Source organism: Zootoca vivipara, chromosome 4 (assembly GCF_963506605.1).
Source record: "Zootoca vivipara chromosome 4, rZooViv1.1, whole genome shotgun sequence".
In the NCBI taxonomy this organism is placed as follows: Eukaryota; Metazoa; Chordata; class Lepidosauria; order Squamata; family Lacertidae; genus Zootoca; species Zootoca vivipara.
Genome location: NC_083279.1, coordinates 19,279,770 through 19,295,705, shown reverse-complemented (window position 1 = coordinate 19,295,705; position 15,936 = coordinate 19,279,770). Strand labels below are relative to the sequence as shown.

The 15,936-nt window shown below is 43.7% G+C and overlaps 1 protein-coding gene across 8 annotated transcripts in view; it reads right to left on the bottom strand.

Moving 5' to 3' along the window:
* Positions 1-15,936, bottom strand: part of FARP1 (FERM, ARH/RhoGEF and pleckstrin domain protein 1) — a 180,226-nt gene that overhangs the window by 74,910 nt on the left and 89,380 nt on the right. For all 8 annotated transcript variants that reach the window (XM_060273358.1, XM_060273360.1, XM_035114373.2 and 5 more), the window contains exons 3-4: positions 3,760-3,864; positions 763-805 (exon numbers count right to left, since the gene is read on the bottom strand). In XM_060273358.1, the coding sequence (XP_060129341.1) occupies positions 763-805; positions 3,760-3,864 (148 nt within the window). The remainder of the gene's footprint in view (positions 1-762; positions 806-3,759; positions 3,865-15,936) is intronic.

Here is a 15,936-nt window from a genome sequence, read left to right as displayed (position 1 = left end):
ATCGCAAAATCAAAACAATACATGGCATTTGAAAGGAACTAGTAGTCCCTTGATCCAGTTCAAGTAAACTATGGTCTGTACTTTTAAGGAAATTTGTTTAATTTCCTGAAATGGGAATGTTTACTTATGTTGAATTGTCGTGTGTTTTTAGCTTAGCGTTTTTCCTTTGACAGTAGCTCTCATGTGATTGGCTGAAGGTGAGTCACATGAGAGAGAAATTCTATTCTGTTGTGACTGTTATTCCTGTAATTGTTATTTAACTATTTTCTCTCTGTGAGGAGAATGGCTGCTGAGAGAGACTTCTCAGAATACTGTTGAGCACAGTGTGTGTTAGTGTGATATGTGTGTATACACACACCCACACCATGGACTAGCTACCTTTCCCTGGATCTGTCCTGTATGTGTAGCGAGAGTTGAGAGTTCACCTTGCTTAGCCTGTCCTGCCTCCAACATTCCTGGATTTCCACACAGGGGTGCAACATCTGAACAGGACCTGCATATATAAAGTCCAATTACTGCATACCCATTTTGCATGTTCAGAAGCCCAGATAAAATCTTGGCACTAACCATGCAATTAGGGCCTACACATGTTGAATTTGACATACATAGGCCCTATCAGAATGCTACCACCTGAGCATCCATGGAAGAATGTGGGTAACAAGAGATGCCATGCTCTTGATCTCCACCAAATATTGGAAAGAGCTGAGGTGTTTATGGATTCATGCTTGTCTTAGCTATATGAAGAAAACTGTCGGTACGTACTTCTGATCTGTTTCACGATAGGTTTCAAAAGATCCAACCATACCTGGGGGAAGGAGGGAGAAATGCACATGATCACCTCTGCAAATATAGCAAGAAATATAGCAACGCAGTGTAGACGACAACTAAATTATTTGATACAGCATGCAGCAGTCTTCACCACATTTTAACAGCCAGCACACATTTTCTGCTTTCAGATCCCTCTTTCTCTGCCAAGGGAAACTAAAAGCCTAAACCGCCATTAAACCTCAACCAAAGGGCCTTAAAGTGTATGTAACAAGAGGCACTCAAAAATTTAAAGACCATGGCAAAACCTCAACTAGTAGTGGAATGAACAGTCACAAAAACCTCCCACTTAAAAATGGGGCAAGGCTGTTAAGTTGCTTGATGCTGTGAGGGTGGTACAGCTGTTACTCTCCTGTAGCTCTATTCCATGCTTCTTAGGTAATTTGGGAATATAGAAAGCACACACAAAGGGTGGGGATCATGGGAGTGTTAGACACCCAGAGTAGTGACCAAAGAGAAAAGCTAAATGGTCTCATCCCTCCATTGTGACCTGGGCTAGGTGGCTTGCTGGTTGGCCAGTCAATTAGGTGCATTGCTTACACAAGCTGGTTCTAGCCTTCCCTGTTGCAGGAGGCAAGTAGAGAGCTGTGTCATTAAAATACTCATGGGGAAATATGACTATTAGTCATGATAGCTATGGAAGTATGCCTCTGAACACCAGTCTTGGGGGCTGACTATCAGAGAGGGCTACTGCTTCTGGGCTTCCCAGATGGGACCTTTGGCGAAAGCATGGGACCTTTGGCGAAGTTAAGATACAGGCAAAGATGACCATCTTTACAAGACAGAGATAACAGGTTCAGTCTTTAATACTATGCACAGTTACCAGGGAGTAAACCCAACTGAATTCATTGGGACTATCTTCTGAGCAGATGTGCACAGGACTGTGATATCAGTAACATGTCATATTAATATTAATAGAATATACAGTGGTACCTCACAAGACGAATGCCCTGCAAGACGAATTTTTCTGATGGTGACTCGCAAGACAAATTCGTTTTGCGAAAAATTCGTCTTGCGAATCGCGGTTTCCCATAGGAATGCATTGAAATTTAATTAATGCGTTCCTATGGGCAAAAAAAGAAATTTCAATGCATTCCTATGGGAAACCGCGATTCGCAAGACGAATTTTTCGCAAAACGAATTGACTCGTGGAACGAATTAAATTTGTCTTGCGAGGCACCACTGTACTATGCTTGGTTGTGCTTAGATGCAACTTTTATATCACAATCCAATACATGTCTACTCAGAAGTAAGTCACAGTAGATTTCTCCCAGATAAATAGCATTAAATGAGCATCCATTTATTTAAAAATAAATATATAAAATATGTTTCTTACAAAAAGAAAATTCACCTTTCTCATGGAAACGAACTAGGTACAGTGGTACCTCTACTTACGAATTTAATGTGTTCCGAACGCACATTTGTAAGTCGAAAAAATTTGTAAGTCGAATCCCATAGGAATGCATTGGGAGAAAAAATTCGCAAGTCGAAGCAACCCTATCTAAAAATTCGTAAGTAGAAAAAATCCTATCTAAACTGCATCCAAGATGGAAGACGGAGCTCCATTTGTAAGTAGAAACATTCGTAAGTAGAGGTACCACTGTATTAAAAAAAAAAGGCTTTAGAAAGGAATACAGGTGACTCTCCGGGGATAGTACCTAAAGCCAAAATCGCATACAGTAAAAACACATGGTAGGTGGAATTGCCAAAGTATTTTTTTCTAAAACACCTGTCCCCTTTCCCTTTTGTTTTATTAAACTTCGTGAAGTATATAAAGCTGAATGCGCATAAGTTAAATGTGCATAAGCTGCGAGTTACCTGTACGCATATTTGTTCTGTGTGACCTTGAGCAGCTTTAAATTATGCAAAGGCAAAACTCATTTCCAGTGTCCTTGTAACAGAAGCATAGCCCCAGGAGCCACATTTGAAGAAAACCCCAAAACCTGAGAAATATTTAAATTATTCAAGGCCCCCCCCCAATTTTTATATTATTAAAGAGCTAAAATAGCAATTTAACAAAGGCATTTTTCATTTCAAGGTTCTCTTCTTAAGCATATGAAAATGTATAAATAATTCCCCTGAGATGCAATTTGAAAAGCAAGCTTTTTTAAAACCATATTTTTGTTAGACAATAAAAACCTTTAAAGCTCTGGTCATTTATTTGTTAGCAACATCTTAATGTTTGAAGGCATTCCATTAACTCTACATCTTGTTTTTTTAGCTTCACATTTGGCACAGTGAAGAATGTTGTGCACTGCCAATTTCCTGAAGAAAATGAGTAACTAAGCTACAAATGACTGGGCATCCTGCAGAGGAGGAGGTAACTGTGCCTTGTTATTTTTCGCACAGAGATTACAACTGGAAATGGGTAACAAGCAACTCAGGTCAGAATCTCCTTGCCAGCAATATGTGATTTTTATCCCAGTCAAAAGGGTAGTATAGGAAGCTGTTGCCAAGCTACAATAGGTGGTCCAATTTTTCTAGCAATACTCTGCTAGCAGAGCTAAACCAATGAATGGGCAAAACAAGTGCCATTTACTGGAACACAGTTTGAACAAAGACATTGCAAATTATATGAAGACTATTCAGCATTCATCACCTAGGTATAAAGACACCAGCTTTTAAAAATATATATTAAATTGAGCTTATTATTCCCTATACACAAATCACATGTTCACATGTAGTTCTGAAACATGTGGAAGTTAGCACTAAGGAGAGGGGCTTTTCTGCAGAGGTACCCCAACTCTGGAATACCTTCCCTAAAGAGGTAAAGTTGGTGCTAATTTCACAATATGTTTAAGCACCAGGTTATTTTTCTAACCATTAAAAAGGCTGTGCAGTGTGTCTGCTTTTACTTTCTTTATTATTTTGTTGCATCTCTGTTATTGTTTTTGTACTGACAAAATATGCATATAAAAATGCTTCTTCACATACCATGATCTTTTTATGATCCAGATACTCAAGGCCAAAATAGTCACCTTCAACAAGGTTCAGGTGAGTGCAGACTGCATCCAGCAAAACCTTCCCTGGTGCTCTTTGCTGTAATTAAAAACAACGAAAGGTTACACGCTGTACATCCACATGAAAAGAAAAATAAGTTATAAATCCAGTTTCCTTGGTGAGCACAAAACGCAATTAATTTATAGTTAGGGGTTCAAATGAAGGAAAAGCAGTAGCTATTTCTATTTGGATGCCAAAGTGTTGGGAGAACTGCCTCAGTTGTGGATCTTTTTCTCATCTGTATTGTTGCAAGGATTGTTGAAACTGAGATGGGCAAGAACTGGCCCAGAACGCTCGTTATGTGTGCAACCTCTTTATAACAAGCCACTCTGTGCTCAATATTCATTTCTGCACTTACAGAAATGTAAGGTACATTACAGAATTAAGCAAGGTAGATGATTACTGTTAATAGATTTGTATGGCCCTTCACAAAGTTCAGCTTGTAACCATTCCCAAAGAACCACACCGCCATTTTTCTTTACAAATCCGTATCTTAATAGTTTCAGAAGCCACACCAGTCGAGCTGAATAAGATACACACACGGGACCGAAATGGAAGCTTCAGCTTCCTGTTCTGCCATCCCTCGAGCAGCAGCATCAGAATAAATTATGCAAAACAGTAAAAACAGTAGAGTAACTACTACATTGTGGGAAAGAATAAATGCAAATAGGCTTCCACAAACCTGGTTTGCAAAAACCAGGTGTTATCTTCCAAGGGATTTAGGAATCATTTTTGATCTGATTATGCATGCAGCCTTAAAAATAATGAAAAAACAAGACCCACCACCACACCCAGTTCCTGGCAAAGCTCATCTTCTGTGCAGAAACAGGCAAGCAAATGGTAACTCAGGCTGGACCTGAGTTGTCTGTTCGTCCCTGTGCTGGCGTCTCTGTGACCTAGGCAACTAAGGTGACAGCAGTACCTCTGAACTGGACTGAGCACCTGACTTCTCCTGAGAGGAGGGGCTGGGGTATGCCCTGGCAGTGCTGAGGAGGGGTACGGAGATGGGAGGTGAAGAGAGAAACAGGAGCTGGGGTGAAGTGGGTGGGCAGAGAAGTGCTGGGTGACTACCCCGGGGTCTGACTCACCCGTAACTCTCTGTGACGCACCCCATCCCCAACCCACAGAGCCTCTCCTCAGGGTCACCAGCCGTTTCAGGCTCGAGAAACCACTGACGTTTCTGGCTTCAGATATATATTCCATTCAAGTGAGGGGAGTTCACAGTAAAATCCTATGCATGTTCACTCAGAAGAAAGTCCCACTGTGCTCAGCTGGGCTTAGTTTTTTCCTACGTGTGTTTAGTGTTACTGCCTAAGTTATGTGTTCAGCATTCTTCATGTCTGCTAGTCACTTCCACTCTGCTCAGTCTCAGTCTCTCCCCCCCACCCTGCCAAGCTTGGAACAAGGATATTTATTATTCTTTCATTAGAAAAAGCTCAGGGTCTCCAATAGCTTTAACATTTGCTTGACCCTAAAGAAGTTCTCAATCAATAAACAGATGATCTTCTTCTATGGTCAAGAACTGTGTGTACCTCATTCTTTGAGATGACCTTTCAATAAGGAAGTGGTTGAAGGAGAAAAATGTTCAGCAATGTTTACAGAACCCATGTCCTGGAAGCTTTTTTTTTTTTAATCCACTGCTTTTTTGAGCAAATCGATCCTTCTAATTTAAACAGATTCTTCATCAGCCCAGTTAGACACTGCTATCAACATACAGTTTTTAATCCACCCCAAGTGATTTTGGATTATGATTAAACAAAGTTTCTCATAGGCTACTGAATTCCTTGCACTCCAATAACAAAATAGAGGTTTCATAGGGTTTTTAAGTAGCCCAGTCAGACATTTTCTAAATGGAGATAAAATTTATTATTATTTAATAACAAATGGGATGCAGGCATTAACATTGATTGCCTCCAAATATTTCATTACTTATTCTTTCAACATTATCTCATTAATTGCTGTGCCTTTTTCCTCACTGTGTCTTCCTTTTCTCTCACTGTGGAAGAATGTGTTCTTTTCTTTCTTTACCCCAGGCACAGAACCTCAAGAGTCGTCTTCAACACCTCTCTTTTTCTTCTTTTCTTCAGACTTTCCATACCTACTTTTTAAACATCACAAGTTCTTTATTTCCTCATCGTTTGATTATTGCAATTCTCCCCTGCCCTAGTTTGGTTCTTTCTCTGCTTCATACTGTTTAGACGCTAGCAATGGTAAAGGTTCATTAATGGTGCTCCCAAGACACTTCCGGGTTCCGCCGCGTGCGCATGCGCAGAAGCGCTCTATCGCCACTCGGGTTGCGAAACTTTCGGGGTGCGAATGGCACCCCGGAATGGATTGGATCTGCAACCCGAGGTACCGCTATACTTAGAACACCTGAGCTACTTACAAAGCAATCTCTCTCTCTCTCTCTCTCTCTCTCTCTCTCTCTCTCTCTCTCTCTCTCTCTCTCTGTGTGTGTGTGTGTGTGTGTGTGTGTGTGTGTGTGTGTAGAAGGGGAGTTTGTTATCACTAATGGCTTATACATTACAAGGAAGTAAAGGACAAAGCTTGACAGAGGTCATTTTGATGCACCCTTGTAGAAGTAAAGGTAGCATTATAAGTTAAACTACTGACAATTTTTTGTCGTTAATGGTACCCCCAAAATTGGCACCTGAGGCAGGATGCCTAACCTGTTAGATGGTTATAAAGTTAAACAAAGAACTGGCATTATTTCCTCCCCATCCCCTTATAGGTTTTTGCAAGTACTGAATGAAGTGCATCTCCCCACCCCCACCCCAAGCCTCCAACCTATTCAAAAGCACACTGAGTCCCTTGTTTCTTTGCAGGGGTTGAAACGAGGTTCAGAATGCTCATTAAAAGTACTTCAGATTGAATTTCATAGTCCACAATTTCTGCAGAGCAGCATAATAGTACCATTCAGATTAGTTTAGCTATGCAGCAAACGCTGTGTAATGAGGTATTGGCAAACTCCACCCCTCCTCACTCCTGCCCCTAAGATGTGCCTCCAAAGTTGGAAGGGAGAAAAGGTCCAGTTTTACCACCATGCATTCATTTTATAGACAGTTTGTGACTTGACAGCATGCTCATAAATAATCTCTGCAGGTTTTGGTGTTAACCTTCCCACCCACCCCTCTAATACCTGAGTTTTTCCTTTATTCAATTTTATTATCAAACTACCCTTTACTCATAACACTAATCAAATTATCAATGGAAGTAGAAGGGCATTTACAGTTTAGTTCTATAGCTACAGACAGACACTGTGCAGATAACTTGACAGCCACTGAAAGCAGCTGCCACCATGTGAATCCTGCTCTTCTCTCTCCCCTCCCATGTTAACATCCAGTAAATAAATACCGTAAGAACCATGTGATGTCCCTGTCTGTTGATATCAGGCAGCCACCTTTTACTGTTTCGTTTTGACACCTGCTGAAGACATTCTTATTTAACCAAGCCTACCCAGATATTGGGTGGGACGCGGGTGGCGCTGTGGGTTAAACCACTGAGCCTAGGGCTTGCCGATCAGAAGGTCGGCGGTACGAATCCCTGCGACAGGGTGAGCTCCCGTTGCTCAGTCCCTGCTCCTGCCAACCTAGCAGTTCGAAAGCACGTCAAAGTGCAGAAAGGTAAACGGTGTTTCCATGCGCTGCTCTGGTTTGCCAGAAGCGGCTTAGTCATGCTGTCCACATGACCTGGAAGCTGTATGCTGGCTCCCTTGGCCAATAAGGCGAGATGAGCACCGCAACCCCAGAGTCGTCCCCTAACGGTCAGGGGTCCCTTTACCTTTTTACCCAGATATTTAGAAATCTTGTATGAGTTTGTGTGCTTTTAAATCAGCTTCACCTGTCACTCCTTATTTGAATCAGCAAGCGTATGCATCGGTAATCTCGATGGTGGATTACTGCAATGTGCTTTACATGGGACTGCACTTAGGCCCAGCCTGGAGGCTCCAGTTGGTGCAGAATGCAGCAGCTAGACTACCGATGGGCTCAAACAGCTGGTGGTATGTGACACCTCTGCACTTGCTGCTCATATACTACTGGGTCAGGCTCAAGGTTTTTATATTAATATAAAAGGCCCTGAACAATTTGGGCCCAGGATACCAAAGCATGGGTTGGCAAACTAAGGCCCGCGGGTCAGATCAGGCCCAATTGCTTTTTAAATCTGGTCCGTGGACAGTCTGGGAATCGCCAGCACGCATGTTCTTTCCCTCTCCCTCATACCACCATGGCGGCGGCGGCGGCTCCTCCCTCCATCCTCCTGACTTCTCCCTGCCCTGCCTAGAGGAGGAAGGGGGCTGGGCTTTGTTGGTGCCAGCCCCTCTCCAGAGCCCTTTCGCGCACCACTCATCGTCCCTCTACCGCTGCCAGCCCCTGCCACTCGCAAGACACAGGAGCTGCGGTTGGCTGAGAGCCCCTCTCAAGCAGCCGCCATTTAAAGCAGCCCCTCTCTGGAGCCCTTTCACATGCCACTCATCGTCCCTCGCTCATTCCCCCCCTTCAAAATATAGTCAGGCCCCCACAAGGTCTGAGGGACAGTGTACCGGCCCCCTGCTGAAAAAACAAAACAAGGACCCCTGCCTTAAAGACTGGCTGCACTATTATATCCCAACTCAACCAATGTAATCAGGAGAAGCACTGTTCGTTGAAGCCTGTGCTACAGAAGCTAATTTGGCCTCAAGGAGTAGTGAGCTGCTTAGTGTTGCTGATCCCAAACTACAGAGTACTCTTCCAGCAGAAATTCAACAGGCATCTTCACTACTAACTTTCAGGCATCTCTGGATGAACTTTTAATACAGACAGGTCTATGCAGTTGTTTATATTAATTAAACAGAGCAGTGTTCCCTTAGAAAAACATGTCTCTGTGCACACACAAAAATTGCATTCCTTTGTGATTAAAATAACTGCTTTTGTTTCACGCTGTTACCTTTAAAATGATTGTTAAATTATATTACCTGTTTTACAAACTCTTTTCTTCGTTCAGATGAAATTAATGGGTAAAAGGATCTGACAGCAGAACACACACTGCGAATTAATCAAATTATTTCTGACCTTTCTCCACACACATGAGTTTCATATGCCTGGAATTAAAACTTTGAGAATTGACCTTTTACAGACTGCAGGCTTCTGAACAAGAACTCAAACTTAGAATCTGGCTTTAAAAAGAAAAATGAAGGGTTGGCTAAAATATGTTTTCCTCATGGAGGCTCACAACTGGCAATTAAAAACAAATAAATTGGGTGGTACTACAGGTGGCGCTGTGGGTTAAACCACTGAGCCTAGGGCTTGCTGATCAGAAGGTCAGCGGTTCGAATCCCTGTAACGGGGTGAGCTCCCATTGCTCGGTCCCAGCTCCTGCCAACCTAGCAGTTTGAAAGCACGTCAAAATGCAAGTAGATAAATAGGAACCGCTACAGCGGGAAGGTAAACGGCGTTTCCGTGTGCTGCTCTGGTTCGCCAGAAGTGGCTTTGTCATGCTGGCCACATGACCTGGAAGCTATACGCCGGCTCCCTCAGCCAATAATGCAAGATGAGAACGCAACCCCAGAGTCGGTCACGACTGGACCTAATGGTCAGGGATCCCTTTACCTTTTACCTTACCTTTACAGGTGCAATAATCCAAATAATTTCAGATGGCAGAGAATTAAGCAGTTGATCGATTTCTTTGCAGGCTACTAAGGTTAAACTGTGTGTTTTAATGGCAGTCCCAAGTCTAGAAACCCAGCTTGCCATTTGACAGCTGCAAAGCAGTGTGAGGGGGAAACAGTTTGGAATGAAGGAGTGCCAGAAAAGAAGGGGAAACCTTTATCATTTTCCACCTAATGCTTTACCCTATACAACCCCTTCCCCCAGCTGGAATTGTGGATGAGGCTTTCCTCACAGAAAACCAGCTGGGGTGAGGAGTTTAAGAGGAAAAAACTGGGCAGAGGGAAACATCTCCAGTACAAATTGTGCTTCTTTCTGCTTTCCTGCAGCTTTGCAAATGATTGCTGCCTAGTTTGGCCCTTGGCTCTAAAAAGAGACAAGAGGCATGATGCTGCTTGCTTGCCAGGCTTAACGACTACTACTGCTGCCAATGCTCCTACAATTCAAAGCAGAGAAATCTCTTTCCCCTATAAGGCCTAGCAGGTTCCTTCCATGCATACTAAAACACTGAGGCACAAAAGATATTTCATACCGAAAGTATGAGTTGCCGAAATAGTTTTCACAACACACTACCATTTAAAAACCAAGGAATCAGAAGGGAGGATTGCCACCCCCACATCTTGTTGGCATCAGTTTGTCTCGAGACACAATGGAAGAGACGTGTTTGTTGTTCTAGATGCGCCATGGCGTTTCTTCACTCTACACACCTCCCGGCGGCCATATCTCCTATGGTCACTGTTGTGGATGCTTCACATATTTTGGGAATAAACCCAACACTGGGTACTGAGGTCTGATAATAAAATACTGGGGGGTCCCACTCATGAGACCCTCTGCGGGACAGACAACTTTCACTTCACATTGCAAGCTCCTGTATCTACTGAAATTCTGTTCTTGAGGTTGGGGGACACTGGAACAGCGTGGAAAGTAGCAGGAGAGGGGCTACAAAGGGAAGAGAGTGTCAGCAAAAGTTGCCTACTTCCTCCTTTCCACAGTGGGAACTTACACTGAATTTTAGTCTTTTCTGTGAATGAAAGAATCCCGTGGCCAGGGCTGATGGAATCTGTAGCCCATGGGTAGGCAAACTAAGGCCCGGGGGCCGGAACCAGCCCAATTGCCTTCTAAATCTGGCCCGCGGACAGTCCAGGAATCAGCGTGTTTTTACATGAGTAGAATGTGCCCTTTTATTTAAAATGCATCTCTGGGTTATTTGTGGGGCCTGCCTGATGTTTTTACATGAGTAGAATGTGAGCTTTTATTTAAAAGGCATCTCTGGGTTATTTGTGGGGCATAGAAATTCATTCATATATTTTTTTTTCCAAAATGTAGTCCGTCCGCACCCCCACAAGGTCTGCGGGACAGTGGACTGGCCCCCTGCTGAAAAATTTTGCTGACCCCTGCGTCTAACAACAGCTGTGGGGACATTTGTTCTCCATCTCTACCCTAGGGCCTATGAAATAATAATGAATGATAGTCAACAGTCTTGTTGAGTACGTTCCTGCAGGGTTTTCCAGCTGTTGGGGAACATGGGGGAGTGGGGGAGTGGTTGCTGCTGCGAAAAGGGAAGTTAAAATGTTCCCCTGTGGATGCTTGCTTAGTTCCTGGTCCCTGAGCCTAGGTACTCAATCTCAACCTCTTCACCAGCTCTACAGAATCCTCAAAATAGCTACCTGTCCACCAGCCTAACACAGAAATGTAGGCAGCTTGAAAGCTTATAAACTATTTCAGGAACAGGGTTATCTTATGCCCCTTGCACAGACCTGGCAATTGCTCTTTGTTGTATTGGATGAAGTAGGATCTAGCTCGTGATACAAATCCCAGTGTGTTATGGAGAGGGAGTTGCCTTTGGCATTCTTACAAGAGAGAAGTGCTGACTGCGTCCAGATGTTGCACTGTGGAATGCTGCTGTCAGGATTCCCCCACCCCTCCATTTGCCGGAATTCAGTCAGCAGTCTGTGGCCACTGAGCCTGCTCAGTCCATAGTAGACTGGTTTTGGGAATCCTCCTTTACTCTAAACTTTCCCCCAGAGTCTGCTGAAACCTCCCCAGTGTTTGCTTTGGCTAAATAGCAATTGCATTCACAGTCTGAACAATGGAAAGGAAGAAAATGTGAGGCTACCCAAGTATTCCATTGATTAAAATATTTCATCCATTTCCTTTTGTTTTGCTACTGTGGACCTTTTAATGGTTTGAAATGAAGAGCGCTTGGAAGTAGAAAGAACACCCATGGGTAATAATATCAAAAGAGCAAAAATACGCTGCTAAGAGTTATGCATTTTAGCAGAGGGCGCTCGTAATTATCTATACAGAATATTCCTAGGATTCCCTTTGAATTCCTCACATGAAAGTGCATTGACAACAGTGGAAACCAAAGTTCAGAACAAGTAAATTAACTGTAGATTTGGCATCACATCTATCCAGCTGTCACTAAATAACAGTGTATGTTTCCCCATTCTTCTTCATCAAGAAAGGATCTGATTACAAGATAAAGGATCATGTCTTTACTCCTATCTTGCCTACAATCTTCTGTCAGTTATATCAAGATAGTTTTGCAACTGATTGCTAACATCTCATTTCACACAAGATATAAATAGTCAAGTCAATACCAGAGGAGTCTGTTATCCACCTACTTATATAAAACTGAAGCTTTGCAAGACAGACTTGATAACCAGACAAAAACAGCAGTGTGTTTTGTGGTACCTTAAAGGCTAACAAATTTATAATTCCGTATGTGTTCATGGACCAGAGTCCCCATTTATCAGACTTTGGTCCACCAACATTTATGCCAGTGTACATTGTTTTAAGTCATTAAGGTGCCCCACAAGACTCTTTGTTAGTATTGAGGCAACAGACTAACATAGCTGCCTCTCTGGGAATTGAAAACGGGGGTTTATTTTGTGTGTGTGTATATATAACCCCACATAAACAGAAAACAAAAGTAACTGGCAATGCTGCGAGTTATCAAGCAGAAAGTATTTTCTGTAAAGTTCAAGATAGGGCCAATACAGACTACCCAATACATGTTAAAGAACATCTGTGAAGTTTCTCGTTTTCCTAGCTTTTACCAATTGTTTCGTCTTCCCTCCAGCTTACAGAGTGTCAAGGCAGCATTACAGGGCATTCTATGGAATGAACAATCTCAATAGCCTCCTTTATATCAAATATTACTCCTTGCCACAGCAGCCTCAGTGCAAGGGTACCACAATTTCAAGTCCTACAAAAATGAAAGGCAACATAGTTAAATTGGTGGTTGTGTTTTGCTCTTTGCTACTACATTTGAAAATTCCAATACATTGCATTTCATGCATTCAAAATTATTTAGTTAGTTAGTTAATGCAGCCCAGTCTCCATGGCTCAATCATAGCTGCCAAGTTATCCCTTATTTTAAGGGATTTTCCCTTATGCTGAATAGGCTTCCTCGCGAGAAAAGGGAAAACTTGGCAGCTATGGGCTCAATGCAGCTTGTAATATAAAACCACTGGATAGAATACTTAGTTAAAGAACAACCAAAATCACTAAAAACTTATTTCCAGTTAACAGATTACTAATGATCGCTGGGAAGGCAGCCCAGACATTTCTTCCAACACTTCAAAAAGACGCTCAGGCTTTGGCAGGAAAAAGATTGCCATAGTTCAAGGGTGATCACAACAAGCATCATTCACAATCCCTTACTGTATGAACTTTGCACAGAGGCTGGTTAAGAAGTGAAAGCAAAGAATGAAGTGCTTTCTAAGGTACCAACGGTCTATTTAGAATTAAATCATAGATTGCAAAAATATTAAGGAAACAAACCCCCAAGGAAATATGCAGCATAATTTATAGGGAAGTAATAAAACATATGCACATCTCTGGCAAAGTGAAATCCATGTATCCACATGAAGAAATGGCATAGGGCACACACACCACAAAATACTCTTATGAGGAACTAGCAAATAGTAGCCCACACACAAAATCTGGTGCACAGCCCAAGGATGGATTCAACTTTTCAGCACTGAGAAATAGTCAACACCAGATACGACAGAAAGGAGATATTAAGAGGTGCTCATGTGGTTGCTAGGATACTATGGAAACCATCCTCTGTTGCTCTTCTTGATCCCTCCTATCCATAATTACTATTTCTCATCTATCATGAAGGTAAGCTGAAAAGTTACATCACTGAAGATGATGCCTCTTAAAGGAGAAATGGTGGGAACAGCCGCAAAGCAACTCCTCTTCTACCACTTGTGAGTCGATGACCTGCCACCCGCGTAGAGTAAATAAGACACAAGCAGGCCCGTCCTAGCCATAGAGGCTAATGGCGCGGAGAACCACGGCGCCAGGCGCTGGAGGGCGCTGGAAGGGCGCCAAGTGAGCGCAGGGTTCCGGCGATCTGGCCAGGACTGCGCTCCACTAGCTGAGAGGCTGCGCCGCGTCTCTCTCCTCCAAGGACTCCGCGCTGTGCCTCCTTCTCGTTTCCCCAGCGCTGGGTTCCGCTCAGTCAAGCTTTGCCACCAGCGCGCGCACAGCACCCAAGCAGCTCTTGCTGGTCCCGTGGTGCGCGCGCTGGTGGCGAAGCTTGACTGAGCGGAACCCAGCGCTGGGGAAACGAGAAGGAGGCACAGCGCGGAGTCCTCAGAGGTGGCCTCCTGCTGCTGCCGCGGTCCGCTTGGCACTCCTGGGCCCTTGGAGAGGCTCTGGAGCGGGGAGCTGGAGGGACCTTAGCGCCAGGGCACTGGATGGGCTTAAGACGGCCCTGGACACAAGGACACGTGATTTTAGGTTGATGGGCAAAATAAGGCCACAACTTCATTGGTTATAGCATGTGAGTGGTACTGGCTTAGGCATTGGATGAGAACGCAGCACATGACTCCACCCCGACTGGGGTGGAGTCACTTTAGGGTTAACAAACAGTGGGAGGAGCTTGTTGATGCAAATACAACTGGAAGCTTCCCCTGACGTCACCGGGGATCGTGCCATGGCCCTAACCCCCACCAGAGCATCGGACAGGATACACGACTGCCGGATTCCTTTAACGGGATACCCAAAGGAGGTAGGTGATGGCCACAACCTGCCCTCCAACACACAACACAAGATACATCACATACTGAATAATACAATGCCTAACCGCCAATACCAAAAGTTGTGACGAATTGCTATGAGGTAGGCGAAAAAACCAAGAGGCCAGTACCAATTAGCCACATGGATAAAAAAAAACTCCTACCAGATCCCTTGGGCAACCAAGGCGACCAACCAAAGTCCATAGCAAGGTCAAAGCAAAGCAAAGCAAAGCCTAAAAGGGAGGGAGGGAGATCCGATGCAAGCGGGAAGCAGAGTAAAGAATTCCCGCCGCTGCGGCTGCTTAAGTGCAGCCAGACTCTCCCCCCCCCCCCGCGAGCCCTATTAGCTGGCTATGGGGCTTAACACAGCAGCGAGGCGGGACTGATAGAGGGGGCCGAACACGCCTCCCCTGCAAGCGTGGGAAAACGGCTCCCGCTCTGGAAGGAGGAGAGGTCTTCCCCTCAGTAGCTGGTAGTCTCCTGCAGGTTAGAAACCAACACTAAATTAGGCATGCCTCGATCTTTCTCTGTAATGCTACTTCTGTGTAAAGTGACGATTAAAAAAATTCCTCTGTAAATACTAGGAAAGTATAGTTGATTGGTTTTTTAAAACTATCATTCATTCATTTCTTACTCACCCTAAATGGGTCTAGTTCCAATCTGAGTGGAATGCTAAAGATACAACTGACTGAGTGATTAGGCAGTCAACAATGCTTGTAAAAGGCTCGTAAATGCTGCCCACAGAAAGCAGAATCCCCATAATGTCTGTATGGTAAAGTGGTGTGAAATCTGTCCAAAACGCTCAGGGATTCTTTAGCACCACAATAGATGCTCAAATAAAATGCATACCACGGAACAGGATATGAACCGCTAAGTCCAAGAGGACGTCAGGAGTAGTTAATGAGCAGAGTCAATAAAGCTATCAGAGGCAAGAAGTCTCCTTTCAGAAAATGGAAGTGTTGCCAAAATGAGGATAACAAAAAGGAACACTGCAAGCAAACAATAATGGAAGGGGTGGGGAAATACTTTGAAGAGTTTATTGTTAACAACACTAACAAGTGTTTGCTAAACACACCACCACCAATGAAATAAATAAGTACTTTAAAAGCAGGAAATTGGTTAAGAGTGAAGTGACCATTGGACAACAAGGATGTCAAAAGTGTGCTAAAGCGAGATCAGCAGATTGCAGGAGAGTTGTCTCCACAGCAGAATATGTAGGGCAGATTAGCTGTGTCTGGACCGACATTTTCAGGGAGTGCGTCTGAAGAACCGTGGCAAATAATGGTGACAAGAAATGAAGCTGCATCCCAGCTGGGGCTGATGGAAAAACATCTGAAGGGCACCAGAATGGGGAAGGTTATTCTAGGCCTTGCCAAAAATAAAAGTTAACAAAACACCAAGTCCAGATGGTATTCACCTGAATGTTTTTAAAGTGC